Source organism: Sceloporus occidentalis, unplaced genomic scaffold, assembly GCF_023333645.1.
Source record: "Sceloporus occidentalis isolate IW3139 unplaced genomic scaffold, rSceOcc1.0.p SCAF_4, whole genome shotgun sequence".
NCBI lineage: Eukaryota > Metazoa > Chordata > Lepidosauria > Squamata > Phrynosomatidae > Sceloporus > Sceloporus occidentalis.
Window position 1 is genome coordinate 68,438,396 of NW_028316984.1, and position 22,908 is coordinate 68,461,303.

The 22,908-nt window shown below is 40.4% G+C and overlaps 1 protein-coding gene across 2 annotated transcripts in view; it reads left to right on the top strand.

Annotated features, from left to right (window-relative positions):
- The window catches only part of LOC149313962 (adenylate cyclase type 5-like), a 321,268-nt gene that overhangs the window by 194,596 nt on the left and 103,764 nt on the right, over positions 1-22,908 (top strand). For both annotated transcript variants that reach the window (XM_089520253.1, XM_089520252.1), the window contains 2 exons: positions 18,340-18,489; positions 21,464-21,585. In XM_089520253.1, coding sequence (XP_089376379.1) covers positions 18,340-18,489; positions 21,464-21,585 — 272 coding nt within the window. The remainder of the gene's footprint in view (positions 1-18,339; positions 18,490-21,463; positions 21,586-22,908) is intronic.

Consider the following 22,908-nt stretch of genomic DNA (forward strand, 5'->3'; position numbering starts at 1 on the left):
CTTTTAATCCCATATTTCAGTCCCAATGCAAATTGCCCTTGCTGAACTATGGGAGGGAAATTCTCTTGGCACCAACAACCTCCCTCCTATGCCAGATAACAGCCAGAGAGAAGGTCTTTTGTTGTGATCAGGTGATAGGAAGGCTGGCCAGTCACAAGTGTGTTACAAGCTAGATCTAATATCATGTGGACTTATTGGATCAATTTGTAACGGGCTTGTATGAACAAATATTTCAAGCTCCTGATATAAGAAATGGCTTAGTATCTGCTGAGATACCTAAAATATGTATGAACTCATAAAAACTTGCAACCTGTTTGGTTTGGATAGTTCTGACCAGTAGAGAAGACTTCTCACATAGCATTTCTCTTTATATTCAAACATTCTGTTAAATGATGTAGATTAGCACTGGTCTAGAGAAGAGCAGAGCTACATGATCTTAGCACTATTCCTTCCTAATCATAGGGAAATATGTAGAAGTGAAATACCGTATATACTCGACTATAAGTAGAGAAATTTATGCCCAAAAAATTGTCCCTAAAATATTGAATAGACTTATAGAAGGGTCAATGCAGCAATAGTGCTTAGAAAGGTCCTATATCAAGAAAGCCTGGTGCCCCAATCTCAATTGAATTCCTCCCCCTCCAGTCCATTTGCAAGCCTTTCCTTCCTATCCTATCGCAAAAACTCCCCTTTGAAAAGCACTTGCCTGGTACGTTTGCAAGGCTCTCCTTCCCTTCTCCGTTTGTAAGGCTCTCATTACCTTCTCTGTTTGCAAGGCTCTCCTTCCCTGGTACATTTTCAAAGCTCTCCTTCCCTGGTCCCTTTGCAAGGCTTTCCTTCCCTGGTCCCTTTTGCAAGGCTCTCCTTCCCTGGTCTGTTTTGCAAGGCTCTCCTTCCCTGGTCCCTTTGCCAGGCTCTCCTTCCCTGGTCCCTTTGCAAGGCTCTCCTTTCCTGGTCCCTTTGCAAGGCTTTCCTTCCCTGGTCCCTTTGCCAGGCTCTCCTTCCCTGGTCCCTTTGCCAGGCTCTCCTTCCCTGGTCCCTTTGCCAGGCTCTCCTTCCCTGGTCCCTTTGCCAGGCTCTCCTTCCCTGGTCCCTTTGCAAGGCTCTCCTTTCCTGGTCCCTTTGCAAGGCTTTCCTTCCTATGGGGAAAACTCCCCATTGAAAAGCACTTGCCTGGTCTGTTTTGCAAGCCTTTGCTTCCTGTGGAAACAAATCTCCATTTAAAACCACTTGCTTCCTAGAGGTCCAGAGAAGGAGACGGACGGAAGTGGTATTTCCCCCTTTCCATCCTTCCTTATGGCTCCCTAAGTTTTACCCTCGACTTATCCACGGGTCATATCAAAATCCAGGATTTTGACCCTGAAACCTTCTCTCGACTTATACATGAGGCCGACTTATACACGAGTATGTACGGTAAAACAGTGGCCTCCTGGCTTTATAAAACTATCAGTTCTTTTTGCTTGGTGAAACTGCTGCCTCTCCCTGAATTAAGTGAAGATGGCTGAATCCTCCTAAATATAGGTGTGACAGCATGAACCTATTTTTTTTATTATAGTTGCCTTCTTTTAAAACCATCTGCCTTGTACATATTTCCTTTCTGCCGTGCACTGTAATAAACAGACATCACACAATTATTGAACTAAACGTATACACACACACACATTGTCCCAGGCATCTTCAGCCGAAAGCCTGTGAAAAATCTCCTCACTACTGTAGAGATCCCTGGTAGATCCCAGGTGCTCAAGGTTGTTTGTGTGGCCCTTTTCTCCTCCAAACTCCCTGGGGAAAAGGGGGGCTGATTGAATGATGAATCCAGGACAAGCAATTCACTTTTTGCCAATCCTGTGCTCCCTCTCTGTAACATCTGTAACACAAGTGGATTTCTGTCCACGTGTGATCTTGCTTTTTAATATATATTTTTTGGCATCCCATGTAGCCCACAGAGGGTTCCAGGGACAGAATTGGTTCCCATATCCATCCCAGTTGACCACTTGTGGTTTAGGCATATTATAAAACAAACTGTAGTAGGCAAATGTACAGCAGGTACAGATTAATAGATTTTGTTGTTATGTATGCATCATGTGAAAATGATATAACAGTCACACTTAACCATTTATATTCCATACATAGGTCCCATGGAAATAAAAGAAAAGTAAGCCACAACTAACTCAAGTCCCACAACAGAGAAAAAGCATGACTATCTTGGACCCAATTTGATATCTATTCCTTTATTTATATCTGTTTAAGTTCTAAAAATGTAAATTGTTAAGAAAATGACAGATGGGGAAATTCATAGGAACTGGCTGAGCAGAAAAAGTGGTATCTACTCACATTTTCTATACATGTAAACATCTTGAAATTTATCTGGCTTAAAAAAACATGCCCCAGTCCTTGTTGTTTATTAATTAGAGAGGCTGATTATAGTTGAGGAGTTTTTAGCTTCTCTATAGTGCATGAGTCAGGGAAAGTATCACTCAGTGGCAGACAGCTGTTTCCCAGTGCTGAAAAAGAGAGCATGCGGAATTCATAATTGCAGCAGGCAGGCAGCTAATGAAAATCCTCAAGGACATGAGATTTGTACAAACCACTAACTAGTGCAATACAATTTGTATGAATCTTTGTTGGCAATGTCATCTGAGATGATTATTTTGAATAGTCTCTGCATATCCGGCTTTCCGAAAGTGAAGCGCTTTGAGGCATATTCATAATTAGTTGCTTTGTATCATGACTGTCTAATGACTTCAGCAACATCAACAAATGCTACAGTGGGCTGACAAATTCTAAGTGTGCATGCATTTCGGTGGGGCAAGTTTGCGGATTCATTTCAACTGCTTGCCAAATCAGATTGTTCAGGTTTTATAGAAACCACAGTCACTATCTGTGATGATCTTGGGTGGGGATGGCTGTGCCTTATTTAATGAGTAGTCATCAGCATACTCTGCATGTTTTGTGACTTTGTGAGATTTTACATTAGCCAGCATCTGGTGGGTTTCTTCTGTAGACTGAAGAGCTTCTGTCTGAGGAACTGAGAGAGAAGCCATTTTTTCTCTTCGCAGTGCTTCCTTTGCACCCTCAAAATTACCTCTGGGGGCTAAAAACCCTTCCAGGAGAGATTCTCTTATAATACAGAGGGATTTGGGTCAGAATAGAGTAGAAGAAATGCTAGTGTTCCACAGCTGGAATGACACTGAATTTTATCCATAGATGCTTGGTATATCCCAACGATGAGCTTTCTATCATGATACGTACGTAATCTTTCCATATCTGTAGAGCCCAGTTTCTATGTGATGGAAATTATTGGGAGACGAATGGTCTGTTCTTACTGTAACTGAGTTCAGTGTAGATCTTGGGATTTCTCTGTGTCTCAAAAATATGAAATGAGCTGGCTTACTAACACTCAACCAACAAAAAAGAAAACACTTACTGTACATATGTATGTATAAGTCTAGAAATTTTAGTCAAAAAGAGACCCCAAAAAACCTGAGTCTACTTATCCATGGATCAATGTTATTATTATTAGTGTGTGTGTGTGTGTGTGTGTGTGTGTGTGTGTATATATGTATGTATGAGAGCCATCCCCTGGGGAAAAGCAAGAGAGTAATCTGTCCTGGAAGCACTGCCTTCCCTCTATTCTCTCATTGATCCAGCTTTTAATATGAGCACAAACAGTTATGCCTTCTGGAATTTTGTAAGTTCTTTGGCATTGTTCATCCTTTACATCCTTTGCTACATGGCCCTAAATTTTACCTTCAAATTATGCGCAGGTCATATCAAAATCCATAATTTTGGCTCCCTAGTCTGCCCTCAAGTTATACATGAGGTCAACTTATAGTCGAGAATATACAGTAAATTTAATTTCAGTGGGAATTTTTCCCAGTTTCAAAATTTATAATTTGCAGTTGCGTATCTTTTTAAACTAAAAAACCAAAACCTTTCACTCCATTACTTATTGTGACGGTGTGGGGCTTTCCATAGAGCAGAGACAGAGATGTGTGGCATTTCATACATAGATTGCTGAATTGCAACTCTCTTCATACTTCATCATTGTCCATACTGCCTGTGGCTGATAGCCCAACAATATCCACCCTGCCAATGCTCTCTGAACTGCTTAAAAATTCATTAGGAAAAAGTTATTTTCATTCAGATATAAGGGAATGAAAAACAAATGAATACAATATTAATATAAGGATTAAAATCCTAATTCTTGCAAAATGGATACAATTTATTTATTTATTTCTTGATACTTTAGTGTTTAAGTATTTAGTGATACTTTCCCTGACTGTTTTAGTATGTTTTTGGATTACATATAGCAGGAAGATTTAATCTGAGGACAATACAGTAACTGTTCTAACTCTCACATATAGATCCTCTCTGATTTTGGAAGCTAAGCAGGGTCAGCTCTAATTAGTATTTGGATGGGAGACTACCAATGAATGCCAGGTTCTGTAGAGTATATCTCCGAGGAAGGAATTGACAAACCCACCTCTGAGCGCCTAAGAAAACCCTGATAAATTCATGGGGTTGCCATAGGTTGACAGGCAACTTGAAGGCACATACACACACACTACAGTTAGCCCTACTTACCCACTGATTTTTTATACACTGATTCAAGCATCCATGGCTTGAAAATATTTTTTAAAAGTATAAATTTCAAGTATCAAACCTTGATTTTTTCATTTCATATAAGGGACACCATTTTGCTATGCCACTGTATTTAATTGGGACTTGAGCATGCACGGATTCTGTTATTCACGGGTGTTCCTGGAACCAAACCCCACCGGATAACAAGGGTCCACTGTACTTATACCTACACAATAATCTATATCTTAATGTGAATCTGTAATTAATTTTTTTCTTTAATGGAGAAGAAGCTGTGAATTTCTGCTAAGTGCTGGTTCTTCTGTGGTAAAATTCCTGCATGTGCTTCCCTGGATATCTGTGCAGCTGCTGAAGGGCGTTAATGCTAGACTTTATGTCACATTCAAAGTCCGCAAATAGTGTGTTCCTCACATACCAGCATCCTACAACCACAGTACATTTAGCTTTCAAGCAGCTTCTGCCTGGCCCTTGGTTAACCAAATCTACCTTTAGAATATGCACTCACCAAGCCACACCATCCAAAAAAAAGGGGGGGGGGGGGGAGAAAGATTTTTGTTGCGCTTACTCATGTGCCCACATTGTTTCTTGGAATGCAGAAAAAACCACAAAATGTGCAGCAAAGGAACCACTTTCCTCCAGTGTTGAAATGCAAAATATTGATCCATTTTCAAGAGACTGATGCCCTCTAATTCCAACCCCACTTCCTCCGCTTTAATAACCTGCATTGTTATTCATGTAATAGGTAAGAAAATAACAGAGGTTATCTTGACAGCATCTCTCTATAAGCATATTTTCTGCCTATAATTGCCTGTTGAATGGCATCTGGTGTTTGAATAATCAAATACAAATGTAACAGAGTGGAGCAGCATATTGACACAAGCTGGTGTTTCATTCTATTTGTGGCTGTACTAGGCTTCCCGCACCCCTGTCCTGAATTCTTACAATATAGGGCTACTATTCAAGTCATTTCAGGGTTTAAAATGACAGCATGATATTAGACTTTGAACTGAAGAAAATATGTTTTCAGAAAAATGAAAGCAAATGAAATATAAATAATTCCTTGGAAAATTCACACATCCACCAGCAAAACATTCAGTTCACTGTAAATATGAATCAGAAAACCAGTAAGATACTGAAGGTGGAGTGTTAGGTTAGGACCAGACAGTCCTAGTTCTAACAGTGTTGTTGTGTGATGTTATAGGAGAATCATTTATTTAATGTGAAGACAAAGGCTTTCTTGGCCGGCATCCATAGTTTTTTGTGGGGTTTTTGGGGTTAATGTGGCCATGTTCTAGAAGAGTTTATTCCTGACGTTTCACCAGCATCTGTGGCTGGCATCTTCAGAGAATGCATTCTCTGAAGATGTCAGCCACAGATGCTGGCAAAACATCAGGAATAAACTCTTCTAGAACATGGCCACATTAACCCCAAAAACCCCACAAAAAACTATCATATATTTAAACTTGGAGAAGTGATAAGAATAAATCTCAGATACATAAACCATAAGGACCTACATATTCTAAATACACCAGATCCCATCTGATCTTGGAAACTAAGCAGGTCAGCCATGGTTAGTACTTGGATGAGAGTCTGTCAATGAATACCCAAGGCTGTTAGTTGTATTTTAGAGGAAGGAAGTGGCAAAACCACTTCTGAGTATTCCTTGCCTAAGAAAAAAACAATTAAATTCATGAGGTCCCCATAAACTGACAGACAACTGGAAGGTACATACACATAAACCCTACATCATACAGGCATTTCCTAGATCAGACACCTTTGCATTTGTTATTATTGTATTTTTAGGAATATTCTCCAGAAACTGAATGTGAAAGAGTTTCTCTGTCCACTGGAGCAACAATCCACATTACATAAATTATCATCAGTGCTGTATTTGGTCTTAATGTCTTCAGAGCTGATTTGATAAAATGTGTTACATATTGTGGGTCTTGGAATCAACATGGGATGTAGCCTTTTTGTCTCAGTTTTGTTCACATATGGTCCAAAACACACTGCAGAAATAATCCAGTTTGAGAACGCTTTAACTGCCCTGGCTCAATGCTAGGAACTTCTGGGAACTGTAGTTTTGTGAGACATTTAGCCCCCTCTGTCAGAGAGTTCCGGTGCCACAATAAACTGCAGTTCCCAGGATTCGATAGCAGTGAGCCATGGCAGTTAAAGCAACCTCAAACTGGATTATTTCTGCAGTCTGTTTTGGACCTTGGTTACAGTTTTGAGTCTGGAGCAGTTTGAAATGTTTCTTTCTAAAATGGGTCTCCCCTGTAAACATTGCTTATACTTTTGGGATCCACTTGTACACTAACTTTACCTTTTAAGAGCAATCCCCCCCCCTCCATAGGGGGAGAATGCAACAACACCACATTACTAGGGAGCCCTGAGGAAGTGTATTGTTTTAGGCCTAAGGGGTAGCAAGAGAGAATAGGTGGAATCATATGACAGAGCTGTAAATCTTCAGGAAGCTGAGGATGGTGATGCCAGATGAACGCAGATGTGCTGGAGTCACATTGTATCATCATTGTACTATGTCTGTATGAATGGAGTAATTTTAGGATGAATTTGTTCTGATGGTTAAAGAATCTTTTAATGCTATATTAAAAGGGATCTTGCAGTACTTTTGGGACTAACTGTGTAAAAGAAGTTGTAGCCTGAGATATTTTGTAGACTCAGGGGCTGTGCAGACCACCCCTGAAGGGGCTGCCTGCAGCCACCTCCATCTTCGCCAGATTGGGGCCGTGGCAACCACACGCTATGGCCCCAATCTGGCCTTTCCAGGGTGCCATACTGCCAGCGCCGTGGCTTTACATAGCTCCTTTGGATGCCACGCCTCAACTCCACCCCCAGGCTGGCCTTAATGGCCTGTCTGCACAGCCCCTCAGTATACTTCCTCAGATGCTTTCCTAGTCCATGTACAGTTTCCCATATTGCATTCATAGGGAATCTGGAACAATATGTTCATTTGTAGGCATGTTAGCCATGAGTAAGAAACCCATTTAATTCCCTATGAAAGTTCAGCTTCTGTTTCCTAATTGAATTTCATCCTTTTATGATGATGAACGCTGGTTATCTTTGCTCTTGGTGTGGGGGTGGGAAGGAGCTCATGTATTAGACCTCTGCTCTTGTGCCATTTGAGTCAGGCATTGCATGAATACGGATGTTGTTTCTGGAGCTTATATTTCAAAGTGTTGTTGGGTGCTTTGGCACTTTGACTTTGCTGAGATTTACAACCAGAGTGATGTATATAATCGTTGCTCTTGCTAGTGGGCAAAAGGTACTAGAGACATGGTGGATAGCTTTGCAGCAATCCTTTATGCCTTGAGGAATTCATAATTAACTGCTGTGTTGATGATACAGTTTGCCAATGCTTTCACATATTATGGAATGATCCCTGATTGCTTCAACTGGGGGGCTCTGGGGAATAAATTCATGGCATGTAAAAGCTACAAAAAAGGGGGACAGGGCATTGCGTTAATTTTGGAGTAAATAGTTATTCTAATGCATTAAATTACCATAGTTTACAAAATCGCCCCATTGAAGATGCAGCCAGTACTGTTTCTTTTTTCATTATCTATCCTTCCTATTCACAGAAGGAGACAGTGCCAACTGTTATTGTTTGCCATAATCTTTGGCTACAGTGGTGAGAATCATGCAGCTCTCCGGATGTTGTAGTATTGTAGCTTCCAGCATTCCTCACCAATGGCTATGCTGGATAGGGCTGCTGGGAGCTCTTTTCCAACAACATTTGGTGAGCCACATGAATCCCAAGCCTATTTCTTTGTGTGTTTTGTTGTTGTTGTTGTTGCTGTTTTGTTCCAAGCCTGTTTCTTGATTTGTTTGTTTTTTGTTCATCACTGCAGGCTCATTTTTCTTTAAAGAGGTACCAAAACTGCCGTCCCCCCATTTTTAAAGTTGTATACCTGTCTGTGTCTGGCCTCCTTAGGGATTAAGGAATTTTCTATTCACAGATCTACTCTGTGGTTTTCTAAAAATAAATATTTTTCAAATATTCAAATATGGAACATATCATATTCCAACAAATATTTGATATCCAGTATCAGCCCATTTTGGTGCGATTCTCACATTTCCTAAATCCTTCTCCTACTCACACCTCATCCCAAATTGTTCAGGGAAATCCCCATTTCTCCTAAAGGCATTGGGGAGGGCTGCAGTGGGAGGAAAACAGAGGAACTTTTTCTTTCTTGAATTTGCTTAGCTTACCTCTCCTAACAGTGCAATCCTCTAATGTCTGTGTAGAAAGACCTGAGTCTCATACTGCGAGAACTGCAGAGAAGCCAATCACCTACACTTGAAGTTCTTCATGGCAGATAAGAGTTTTGTTTTTCTATTACTATTACTATCTACTGTTATATGCATTTGTTATTTTTTGGATTGTACGCCACTGGCAGGTTTTATTATTCTTATCGATTTTATCCATTCTGTGTACAGCGCTGTGCAAATTTACACCGTTTTATAAATAAAATATAATAATAATAATTAGGGCAGGTAAAATAATCCATCACTCCTTAGTATAGGATTGGTGCCCTTTTATCAAAGCTGCTATGTTTTTTTCTTACTGGCATATATACTATTAGAGCAGGCCTGTGCAAAAGATCACAGAGCTCTTGCACCTTTAACAGTTTGGTTGGAAAGGGGAATTTCAGCACCTACACCTGCTCGAATTTGCTCTTCTCTGGCTACATCTGCATTGCGGAAATAATCCAGTTTGACCCTACTACAAGTGCTGTAACTTCATCCTGTAAAATTCTGGGAATTGTAGTTTTGTGAGAAATGTAGCCTTCTCTGTCAGAGAGCACTAGTGTCACAACAAACTTCAATTCCCAGAATTCCATAACACTGCAGTTAAAGTTGTTTCAACCTGGATTATTTCTGCAGTGTGGATGCAGCCTCTGTGACTTTTAAAGATGCAGGAACACTGTTCTGGTTTCCAATTGCCCACTCTCAACATCGGTTAACAGTCTTTTTAAGGGAAAAAAGTAAGTATATCATTAAGATAAACATCCAGGAAGGGTAAGCATCAGTAGTAATTCTGTTTCCAATCCAAGAAAGTTTCATATTTAGCCAGTATGCAATTTCCTAAAGTGGTAAATTACCATTTGCACCACAGCTCCCAGCATCCCCCAGCCAGCATGGGAATTATAATCAGAAATCATTTCTAATCAAATTATTATTCTTATAAATTGTGTATTTCATGCCACTTTGGGTCCTGTGTCAGGTGAAAGGTGGGGCATAAATAAAAGAAATGAATTTATATTTATATTATTTTATTGATTATTTAGTTATATTTGTAAGCTACCTTCAGAACCAAATCTGTGGAGAACTGAAACATATATTCCTAAAGATTTCTGCCTGGATGTAATGTCTTGTGCTAAATTTCAACAAGAAAGCTATTTGTTACTGTTTGTTTGAAATTAAGAACCTTTTTCCCTCCAAGAGTTTAAAGCATTAGTTTGAAATCAGGTGGGAGAATGAAAGAGCAACTTCCGTATCTTAGCCACGTATACAGATATTTCTAAGTGCCAATAATTACAGTCATCCATCCTAATTTTTAACATAATTCTGAGCTTGTCACAGAACATCATCTTGAAATGTTCACGCAGTCTTGGACACAGTAGTTGAAAGCATCTGATTGTTAGCAGACCAAGTTCAAAGTGTTCCAGTAAATTGCCAATCCTATAATGGTATTCTAAGAAGTGCATTTCTAAAGATATGCCAGAGGGCAATTCAATATATTCAGTATACAACTAGGGTTCTACTAAGGAACAATGAAGTAAAGGACTCTCAAAATAAAGATGTTTTCCCTTCAGGCTATCAGGCTATGTTCAAAGCAATCTTGAGACTGTACCCTTAGAAGACTAAGAAAAAAATCCTGAGCTTGAGGCATGAAAGAAGGGCCCAGGCCATCTGCACAGTAGGCAAAAGTCCCTCTGGCTACCACAATAAGTTATTGTGAAATGTTTGTACCTCCTAGCCAATCACAATGCTGGGCATGGTGTCTGGATTGCCAAAAGGAAATGGAATTATGCCAAATGCAACACACGCACATCTTCCAGTGCCTCTATGTTGCCTTCCCTGTAGTAGGCCCACCAGGTCTCAACCTTTTCATTATGGTAGTGTGGTTTTCTTTCCACGTTTGATCAGTGCCTGTAGATATCTGCCCATCCCATTCACTAAGGTCGGATAGCTTTTCCTTCTTATTGACCTGCTGAGGCTTGCCATCTTGCCAATGTATATATGCGTTGGAAAGATGGGCTAACCCCTTATAAGATTTGAAGATGTTGCTGTGCAGGAACAACAGAGGAGCCTGAGCGCTTTAAGATCTGCGAGGAGGTAGGGGTGTGTTGGTGAGAGCGGCACACTCAAAAGCCGGATCGCCGGACTCCTCCCCTCCAACACAGGCCCCTTGGAGGACTCTGTTGCTGGGCTCAAGGGACCCTGCAGAGTGGTGGTGGAGCATTGCAGCTGTGCAGTGGGATAAGTGGGTTGGGTGTGTGTGATTGGGTGAGTTATGATAGCAAGAGGAATGTCCTTAATATTGGCTTTCCTCCAAGTACTAACTGTGTTGCTATCTAGTAGAGATGTGTCACATGCTGGTGATGGGGTTGGTGGGGAAGTGGGGTGTAGTGTGAATCTTGATTTTGTTGACGGAGCTCCAATTGAGGTAGTGTGGGGCAAGGGGAGATACAGCGATAGGAGGGTGGAATTACAATATAAGGGAAGGCAGGATTGATGCTTAATACCTATCCTGCCTTCCATCCACCCTGATAACCCAGTAGAATCGAGGGTCAGTCCAATCGTACCACAGACCCTGTCTCTGCTCCTGTGCAATGCCAGGTCAATCAAGAATAAGACCCACATCATTTATGATCTTTTGAAGGATAAGAACTGTGACCTGGCTTGCATCACTGAGACCTGGCTGGGGGCTGAGAGTACTGCTGTGTGGGCACAGGCTCTCCCAGCCATTTTACACGGAAGATCTCAGGGAAATGAAGCAGGCCACGCAACGACTAGAGCGCAGCTGGCGGAGACACCAGCGCTTGTCCGACAAGACACTCCATCAAGCTCTTTTGAAGTCTTATGGAGTGGCAATGGGTGCAGCAAAAAATTCTTTCTATGCTGCATGTATTGCGTCTGCGGAGTCGCGTTCGGCAGAGCTGTTCAGAGTGGTCAGGGAGCTAACTCAGCTTTCCCCCGCCCTGAACCCTATTTTAGAACCAACTAAGGCCTGCTGTGATGACTTTAACAACTTCTTTGCAGATAAAATCTCTCGGATAAGGACTGATCTCAATGCTGGCATTTCTTCACAGACAATAGAAGAGGTGTCCAGAGCTTCCGTGGACTTCATTAAACTGGATCATTTTGAGTTTGTACATACCAATGTAGTGGACAAGCTTCTTGGAAGTGTTAGGAAGACGACGTGCTCTCTCAATCCCTGTCCTTCTTGGCTGACCGCCCAGGGTGGTGATGCTGTGACATCATTATTACAGCGTATAATTAATGCATCATTCAGGGAGGGAGTTATTCTGTTTGTTTTCACAGGAGCTACATAGCACTCTAGCAGGATGCACGTCTGTTATGGTTTATTTTCCCCTTGTAGGCAGGTGTTCTGTGGGTGTAGAAGGGGAGTATGGCCTGCATTCCTGTCACACATGCATGTTTTGCCCTTGTACTGAATTGTAATGCTCACACTGAACATTTCCTTTTTCTTTGCTGTCCTTTTGCTTAGAGATTGCATCTGTGGGTGTAACATAGGTGTGAATTTTAACTAAGCCCCCAGTTCTCCCCTGTGTATCATGCTGTTTCCAAGCATGGTGGTCTACATCTTGGGGTGCTTGTCCCACGGCTTCACTTACCCTGAATAGAGCCTTGTGAATCAGAAACAGCTTATTGATGATGAAGTAGTAGACTTATGTCCTGCTTGGCTTGCCCCTGCTTGGCACTTGTGTGGCAATTTGCTTTCTTTGTATTTGTAGGATGCACCTCCTCATCCTTGCCATTCGCTGCCTAATTGTTGGGAGTATAGAGGCCAATGACATATTAGGAATCATTTGCAGTGTTGCTTTGGAGAATGAGTGCATACTGGCATGGTAACCCAGCAGATGTGGGCCTTCTGTCATCTTTCTTACATGTATGTTTGCACTTTTCATTTATTTTGTGCTACATCCTGTCTGATTTTGAAAACAAAACAGAATTAACTTTGGTTACTATTTGGATGGGAGACCACCAATGAATATCAGGTGCTGTAGGCTATATTTCAGAGAACAGAACTGTCCGAACCGCCTCCAAGTATTATATCATACCATATTTCATATCAGCCAGTTTCCCAAGAGAAAACTAAATATGAAGGGTTAAATAATAATAATAATAATAATAATAATTATTATTATTATTATTATTATTATTTTTATACAGCTTTTCCAAAAGATCAAAGCGGTGTACACAAAATTTAAAACCAGTTACAAACACATCATAAAATAGATTTAGTGAGGAAACTAACAGTTTTAGGTGAGGGCTAGTTGATTTCCTTTTTTTTTTCCTTCAGAAGCATGGCGGGTGTGTGAGAGAGATGAGACTGACTCTGTAATGGCATTGAGACCACAGAACACCTTGCTTAAGGAAGTTTACCTGATGCTGCCACTGCTCACCTTTTGGCAGGCAAGTTAGAGTTATGTTTATGCAGAGAAGTCCTAAAATGTGAAAAATCTCAGTATGCCTAGATATTTGTCTCATAAAGGACAAGAACATTTACAAATATTTTTTCAATGCTTGTTTTTCAGTTGGCATTTTGAAGTACCTTTTTTAAAAGTGGCCATGTGACTGGTTTCTATTAAACTATTGATTTTAGTTTTTGCTGAGTATTTTATTATTGATTACTTAGGTAGTACCATCTTTTTACTTCTCATATCCCTACCTCAAGGTGCCTATAGTGTAAGATAATGGGAGGAGGCAGAGGAAACTGGGAAAATAGAGGAATGAGTAGGCAAGGTAAAATATATATAGTTATTTCAATTATATGTACTTTGAAAAAGAGGGGAAATTGAACTGCATAAATACTGTCTAAGGGATTAAATATCCTAAAGGCACCAGATCTTGTCTGATATTGGAAGTTAAATAGGGGCTGACCCTGGTTAGTACTTGTATGGGAGACTGCCAACAAACACCAAGTGCTGTAGGCTATATTTCAGAGGAAGGAACTGGCAAAACTTCCTGTGAACATTCCTTACCTAAGAAACCCTATTAAATTCTTGGGGTTGTCATAAGGCACATGCCTTGAAGTCGCGTGCACACACACAATTATCACACAGATAACACCTGACCTCCCCCATCCCCCTCATGGGGGCCTCTCTATATGTGGTCTGTAGCTGAGAGTGTCCTTTAACTGTGATCCCACCAGATATGACCAATGTGCATATGTCTACTGTATAGTCTAGCACTTCTCTCAGCCAGCTTCACTCCTGGTATCAAAACAAGAAACATGTGCAGGGAGTTAAACCATACGAGGCTCCCCACTCTTTGGCTGTTCAACAACCTCTGTTTTCAAAATCAGATATTTTGTGTGTTGGGACAATTCTGTGTTTCAATTCATGGAAGTTTCACCATAACATTTTGACAGGACATGAGCTAATATGCTGTGGTAATGAATGTGCAGGCAGGATCCAGTGATCCAGCTTTGAGGGTAAACTCCATGCAGAGGGAGAAAATATCATTCTTAATGGTGTATTGCCATACAGTTCCTGGAGAAACTGGAAATGGCAGAGATGGTCCTATCTGAGACCCAGCTGTAGAGCAGCAGCTATGCTACTTTTGCCAGTTTGTTTGGGTATGAGAAACATGGAGGCTTGAAGAGAAGTCACACAGGTTAAAAAGAAAGAAGAGAGACATCTGTGCGTGTGTGTCTTCAAGTCACCTGTCAACTTCAAGGCAGCTTACAAGTAATACCACATGCAGCCAAAAATATACAAAAAACTAAAGAGTAAAATATTTTAAACTGTCTGTAGACGTGCCACTCAGTCGTGATGGGAAACAGGGAAAGCCCTGTGCTTCTGGAGGTGGTCTCTTCCAAAGCTATTTTAGAAGTGCCTGGAGAGATACTGATGCCCTGGCGGCGCAGTGGTTAAATGCCTGTACTGCAGCCACTCACTCAAAACCATAAGGTTGTGAGTTCAATATCAGCGAAAGGGCTCAAGCTCGACTCAGGCTTGCATCCTTCCAAGGAGGTTTCTAAAATGAGTACCCAGCTTGTTGGGGGCAATTAGTTTGTACAGTTGTACAGTTGTAAACCACTTAGACACTGCTAGTTTTAGTGGTATATAAATGAAGCTGTTTGTTTTGATGAGAGGTGAGCTGTTTCTCCAAACTTTGACCCCCCCCCATTTTTGTAACTCACTTCATTGCCCCCAGATACTTATTCAGACTTGTATTCCCCATTATACACCAAGAGTGGGGAATATATACCCTTGCAGATGTTGCAGGACTGCAGCTTCCTTCACCTTGAGCCCACACAACCAGGGAAGAGGGAAGGATCACTGTCTGGAGTCCCCTTTCTTTTCTCAGTCCGTGAAATGGACCCTGGAATATAGTGTCGGGTAAATACAAGGATCTGTTGTAGTGCATAGGAGTATTTCTCTCTTTTTTTAAATATTTATTTGTAATTATTAATACATGTACTTAAAAAGGAAACAAACAAGTAAACAAATGTTCAAACAGAAAACATATAGTCTTTCAAACTTGTAACGTATACATACTTTTCTATAACTTATTATTCAGAGTTCTTTTCTTGGTATTAAAGCTCCCAATTATCTACATCTCTTCTAATACCACAGTTTTTCCACCTTCCCCCGTTTCCTTTCATATTGTTGGGTTGTTTTCCCTACGATATACATGGACAATCTATCTATAGTTGTGAAGTCCTTGACTTTTATTTTCCAATCCTCTATAAAGGATGTTGTATTCAATTTCCAGTGTTCAGCATATATCATGCATGTTGCCGTTATCATATATAAAATTACACTTAATGGGAGTATTTCTCAATGGACCACATGGTTATCTGGCTTTCCAACCCTCTTCATTAAACCTTTCCAGATCGTAGTGATGGAGAGCATGGCAGTAGTTCTGTTTTGCTGTTCTGCCTGAAGAGAGGGCACTAATATATATAAGAGAAGTGGGGCCCACACCAGTGGTGTCACTAGAGTGTGTGTGTGTGTGGGGGGGGGGGTTTCAGACCACACCAGGTAACACCCTAAGATGAGGAGACACCACTTAAAAAGGCTGTGGCATTCACCTGTGTCCCATTAAAATGCTAAAGAGATGGAGTGAGTGGGGTGAGATTCAGTGGGAGGAGAAAGGAGAAGCCCCAGGCTTTTTTTTTTTTAAAAAAATCAAATTAAATTTTTTAAAAAATTTAATTTGTAATTTAATACACACACACACACACACACACATCACATTTTACCAAATGTTCTCTTTAATGTTCATAGTTCACATTTGAAACTCTGTGTGTGTGTGTGTGTGTGTGTGTGTGTGTATAGAAATGGGGACTGTAGTCAGGAAATCAGAAGAAGATGAAGAATGGGGAGGGTTGCTATGAAAGAACTAGGAAAGATTTTAAAATGCAAAGATATATAACTCAACACAAAAGTTAGAATCATACAAGCCATTGTATTCCCTATTACCATGTATGGATGTGAGAGATAGACAATTAAGAAAGATGATAGGTAGAAAATCAATTCATTTGAGATGTGGTGCTCTAGAAGAGTGCTGAGGATCCCATGGACAGCTAAAAGGACAAACAAATGGGTCCTAGAGCAGATCAAGCCGGAAACCTTCCTGAAAGCCAAGATGACCAAACTGAAGCTGTCATACATCGGACACACCATGAGAAGGAAGGACTCATTGGAAAAGACAATAATGCTGGGAAAGGTGGAGGGAAGTAGAAAGAGAGGAACGGCACATGCTAGATGGATGGACTCTATTGAGGAGGTCATGGGTATGGGGTTGGAGGAATTAAGCAGAGTAGTGGAGGACAGAGGGTCTTGGAGATGTCTTATCCATAGGGTCGCCATGAGTCAAAACTGAGTCAAGGGCAGTTTACAACAACAAACACTTAGGCTGCACATATGATATTGTAATTTAAAAGTACACTTTTAATTGTGCCAGTTGTTTATGTCACAACTATCAAAACTATACAATTGGCCCTCAGTGTCCATGTATTCTTTATTCATGAATTCAAGCATCCACGGCTAGAAAATATTCAAAAAACATATACATTCCAAAAAGCGAACCTTGATTTTGCCATTTTACATAGGGATACCATTTTACTATTCATTGTATTTAATGGGACTTGAGCATCCATGGATTTTGTTATCCACAGGGGGTCCTGGAACCAAACCCCAGTGGATACCAAGGGCCACTGTATTCAGTGATATACAAGAATGACGATTAGTGAGTAACAGCAGTACAAAAAACACTCCTAAGGATTCTGTATGGTGTGGTATGGGAAGAGGTCAAGGGGGGGATTGACACCAGGAGTTACCGCATTGGGTGACGCCACTGGCCCACACACCAACTCTGTTTCCACTGTCCCTAAATTTTTAATACTGAGTAGTGAGTTGTGTAAAGGGTCACATCCATTTGAATGCAAAGGCCTTTTCACACTACCCAATCATGTAGAGGTTTGTAGTTTGATCATAGGCAAACTACAGAGAATCTCTCTGGCTGTTGGTTCTAAGGACCCCTCCTTAAACTACAGTTCATGGGATTCCTTAGGATATTGCCATCATAATTAAAGTGGAATCATGGTGTATAATTATGCAGTGTGACTCACGGTACTTACACCTCAAGTACAAACCTTCAAGAGCAGGCAATTGAATTTGAATGTAAGTCTCTGCCAAAGAAGGGTTGAGAACATAGAGTAGGAATGGACAAAGCTGCATGCACCCTCCCTCATACACTGTTTTTTAAGATTCTGGACCTCTCCAGACTCCCAAGACTGGCTCTCTTCTGACTATAAAAGAGGGAATTGTGTTTTCTAGAAGCTTCCAGCATACACAATTCACCTTTGAAGTTGTTGCAAATGGTTGCTTATTTTAAATAAGCAATTTCCAAATGAAGAAATAAGCATTTTTCAAAATGACAACTGGAATCCATTGCCAGATTTTCTTCTTTTACTTTCCTCCCCTTCCTCTTAGCTTCTTTGGAATTTTTGACAGCCTGTTCCATACCCAGAGTGTCTCACAGTGAGCTGCCGATCCCAGACCTAAAGTAGCCAGTGTGTGTGCAAAAGCTGTGGTCAGGGCCAGTGTGTACTTCTTAAGTTGTGGTAGCGTATTCTATTCACACATTGCATCTAAACAGGCTCACATTTCTGAGTGTGGGGAATCTTCACATCTGGTAATCAAACAGCAAGAAAATACCCATGAATGCAATTATACTGTGAGATGGGATTAGTGGTATGTGACCTTAAGTAAGTATAATCAGAGTTTAAAAGTGCAACACATTATTGCCTTGTTACTATGATTGATTTATATAACTATAATTTGTTTCGACTACAGTACAGTAGCAATCATTGTATTAAAGTCATTGGTCCATGTCATATGGATAAAAAAAAAACTGTGAGGAACTGCAGGGGAACTCTAGCCTTTGGTCTGGTGGTTTCCAGAATGTAATAATCTGTCTTTCTTTCCCCTCCTCTCTCCATCTTCATTGCAGCTGGTATCCAACATCCTCATTTTCATCTGTACAAACATTGTAGGGGTGTGTACACACTATCCAGCTGAGGTGTCCCAAAGACAGGCATTTCAGGAGACCAGGGAATGCATTCAAGCCCGTCTACATTCTCAGAGAGAAAACCAGCAGCAGGTAAAAGAAAAGATGGCTGATAATTGATGACTGATCATGGTAACTTGATGATTATGAAGATGAAATGGTTATTTATTTGAGTTTGGAAATTAGCTTGTGGACATATTCTTCTGCTTCCATTGTTTCAATGGAGCGAGATGGGGTGCTGGATGATTCTGCAATTCTGAGCAAAACAGTGATTTAATAGAAGTCTGACCTTTGCTGTTACTTGTAGTGAGCCCCCTCATGGCTGCAGATATAAAAATGCCCATGTCCATGATGGTCCTTCCAGGCTCAAGGCCAACCATTATCTAGGGCTGAAGCCCAGGCCTAACCCGGAAACCCTGTTATTACTTACCATAGCAGGTAAGATAAGTAGACTACCTCAGTAGGTGGCTTACCTTGGAACTTGGGGAATGATAAGCAGCCGTGAGCAGCTTGTCAGAAGCCACTCTCCACAAACCGTATGTTTGCACTTGGGCAAACCTAGTCTCTTATCAAATGAAGAAATAATCTCTCTTAACTCTTCTGCCTTCAGTTCAGGATCTGGGATGCCCCCGGATGTTATCAGACTTAAATCGCCACCGATCTAGCCACAGTGCTGCTTCCCAGATGCATCCTGGGTCGAAGCCTCGCTCAGCTGGCCATTTTTTGAAGTCAGAAACTCTCCAACTTTGAAAAAGTGCTAGATCAGTGGTGATTTAGGTCTGATAACATCCAGGGCCATCCCGGATCCTGACTTGAAGGTGGAAGAGGTAAAACTGATTATTTCTTCATGTGATAAGTTCCCAATACATTGCTTCCATTACTCCTAATCAGTAAATTTCTTGTGTGGGCAAGGATCATGAGTTGCTCAGCTGTTTAGTGTACCTGAACATATCGAGGTGAATGTACAGATGGTTATAAAATTGCTTCCTCCATAGCTAGATAGAAACTTTGAGCCCCATTTGGGAGAAAAGCAATATATAAATTTATAAATAAATAACTCAGAGGCATATTTAAGACATGCAACTGGTAAAGTATGTACCTCAAAATGAGCTTGTAGGTTCAGTGTATCCAGCAGAGTCTGTCTGAATGTACATGACACTATTTTGTTTATCATGGGGCCCTTTCATACTACATAGTTATAGTACCATGATTTCACTTAACTATCATGATTTCAGCCTATGGAATCCTGGGATTGAGTATTTAGAATTCTTACTCAAGGAGTTCTATTGGCTCACCAAACTTCAGATAGCAGAATTAAATAGAATGCAGCCATGACCATTAAAGTCTAATCTTAGTGTTATAATTGTGTAGTGTGAAGGGGCCCCTGGATCAGCTACCAATCTACATCTGAAATAAGTGGAGGAAGGTGACTATGGAGTCCACTTTTGAGACCCACCTGTACAAAGTCATCTTTGCTGAAACTCAGATTTAACCTTTTGAACCCTACTGACTCTATTATGTAAAGCAAAGATCTTAGTCCTTTCTAATATCCTGAGCAAAATGCATTACTTTGCCAGCTTTATATGCTAGGTTTCTCCAAGCCATTCTGACCCTAAGCAGAAACTGAGAAAGATTGTTAGAAAGGGAACGTGAGTAGTGTTTTCTACATCAAAATGCAAAAGCCACTGCAAAGGTTCATACACATAATTAAACAACGGTATGCTTCTGGCCAATTAGGTTTCCCAGACATTATCTGCACAGATAATTATAGTGCATAGCACAAGCATGTAGGTCCTTTTCATGTTTCTGTTACAATATGTGTACATTTGTAAGACACATTGCTTCTAGCAATGAAATAGTAAACAGGCTCCACACTATGGAGGAGTGGACAGGGTAGACCTCCTGAGTTTCCATCTTCATATTTTACCCAAGAAATATAAAGAGTAGACTCAAACAATCTGCTTCGTACACATGCTCAAAATATCTGAAGCCATCCTGAATGTTTACTGTGTACCTGACATCATCCATATTAGTAATTTAGAATCATAGGATCATAGAGCTGGAAGAGATCTCAAGGGCCATCTAGTCATTCTTGCCATGCAGGAATACACAATAAAAGCAATCCAGACAGATGGCCATTCAGCCTCTGCTTAAAAATCTCCAAAGGAGGAGACTACCACATTGCAAGGGAGTGTGTTCCACTGTCAAACAGGTCTTACTGTCAGACGTTCTTCCCAATGTTGAGGTGGAATCTCTTTTCCTATAGTTTGAATCAATTGCGCCATGTACTATTCTCTGGAGCAGCAGTAAACATACTTGCTCCATCTACAGTATGACAGGCATTCAAATATTTAAGCAGGGCTATCATATCAACTCTTAACCTTTAGGTTTGCAGTCAAACAGCAAATCTAGATTTCACAAATGATACTCTGCAATAGGCCTGAGAGCTTTCTATAAATGAAGGAATAGCAAGAAACAAAACAGAGTTGACATGCAGCATAACTTACCCCTATCAGAACATCTGTCTTTGGAAGTTGCTATCATTTGATGAGTTAAGCTACTGTGAGTGGCTGTTTAATTGAAACCAGAAAGAAGATTTATTGTGATTTTTGTGGGTTTTGCCTAACACCGAGTGGGAAGGGATCCTAGATGGCCCAGAAGCTGTTATTTTGGAAAATAACCAGTTTCTGTCCATCCACCACAGAACTGATAACTCCAATTTGCTAACATAACCAGGGATAGTGCTGTCACTTTAAGTGAGCTGCTGTCTTCACATAACAGATTTTGGATGTCATGAAAGGCGGCAAATTGTCATTTAATTTGTTATTGTTCAATTTTCACTACTAAGGATCATTACACATATTTGTGAAAATTTCTGCCACTTATAACTCGGCTGGCTCTGGATAGTGTTTGCCTTGATTTGGATCACACGGGTCAGCATTTGCAGCTCCACCTAAAACTGCAAAATATCTTGGGCCAGCCCTGGGCATGACAGACAAAGAGATGTGTGTTTGTGTTGTTAAACAGGGAGCAGGGATTTAATTGGATCATCTGTCTAACACCATAGGAGCGCCTCCTGCTCTCCGTACTTCCTCGCCATGTTGCCATGGAGATGAAAGCTGATATTAATGCCAAAAAGGAAGATATGATGTTTCATAAAATTTACATCCAAAAGCATGACAATGTCAGGTAAGTGCAGAAGGAAAACCATGGAATGCAGCTGCAAGACAGTGTATACCATTTAAAAAAAGAAGTCAGTGAAATGGGGGGCAAAACAGTAAGTATGCCCCATGTTGCTTTTCTGTTACCCTATATTTTTTCTAACTCAAAATGGGGAGGGTATTCCAGGCTTCTCCCATTTTTCATCCCAATGACACAATGAGAAATAATAGTTAAAAACAATGGGGTATATTTTAAGGCAGAGGGAAACTGCCTTAAATATAGCCCAACTTAAATATAGCCTAACTAACGCCCAACTATTTACTCTCCCCAAAATTGATAAAATCCCCACCACCACACACACACCTTTTATGGGATGAAGAGGCATTTTCACTGTGTTCTGGACCTCCCTGGGCCATTTTATGTCCATGAGAAACTTAAACTGTACCAAATACAGCTTTCTGGTTTTGATGTGACTTGGAAAATCACTGTTTCTGCTTTCCTTACTGTGAGAATGGAGAAAGAAATTCATTTCATAGTTTCAGTTCTATAGCAAAGTGGTCAGAAATTGCATGTTTTCTTTAAATAGCTTTGAGTTTGGTTTATACCTCTTATTTAACCAATAAATGATGTTTATTTAATATTGTGATGATTTAAGTTATTATTTGTATTTAGCAGCATTGCATGAGTATGATAAAAATATAATAAAATAAAAATATATGAAGTACTGAATACTTTGAGGGCCTTACCTTAAATGTTTACTACATGAAGAGTTTCTCAGTAAGTGAAATAGAAAAGGATAGCTTGCATCTTTGTCTCCAGTTTTTAAAAAAACTCTGAGTAAACTGGCTGATGTGTTACTTGAATAATATTGTGTATATGATTTTCTTGGCTAGGAAATAAAGATTTTGTGCCTGGTCAGTTTGAGTAGCTTTACATTTCTACACAAAGCCCCAGAAGCCATGGGCTGAATCCAGTTGTTAGTTTCAACTACAGATGACCCATTGAATCAATGAGACTTTTATAAGTGTTGATTTAAAAGGTTTCATTCATTCAGCAGGTCTATTCCAATTGGGATTAACCATTGGATTTATCCAGTGTGTTTGCCTTTAAAATATCTCAGTTTCCAATGAGGTAAATCAAACAGCTGCACCAGTTCAAAAACTATTTAAAAAGAAATGCTTACAGTAGATTGACTGATTTAGGCTCATCAGATTAATGAGAAAATTAATCTGCTGAAATGATAGTACACTGTATCTGATCTGTGGACTGCAGCCTGTTCTTTTTAATTAGAAGTAAACTGTTTTAATTGGCCTTGTTGACTCCAGACTCATATCTATTTGGCACTTTTAT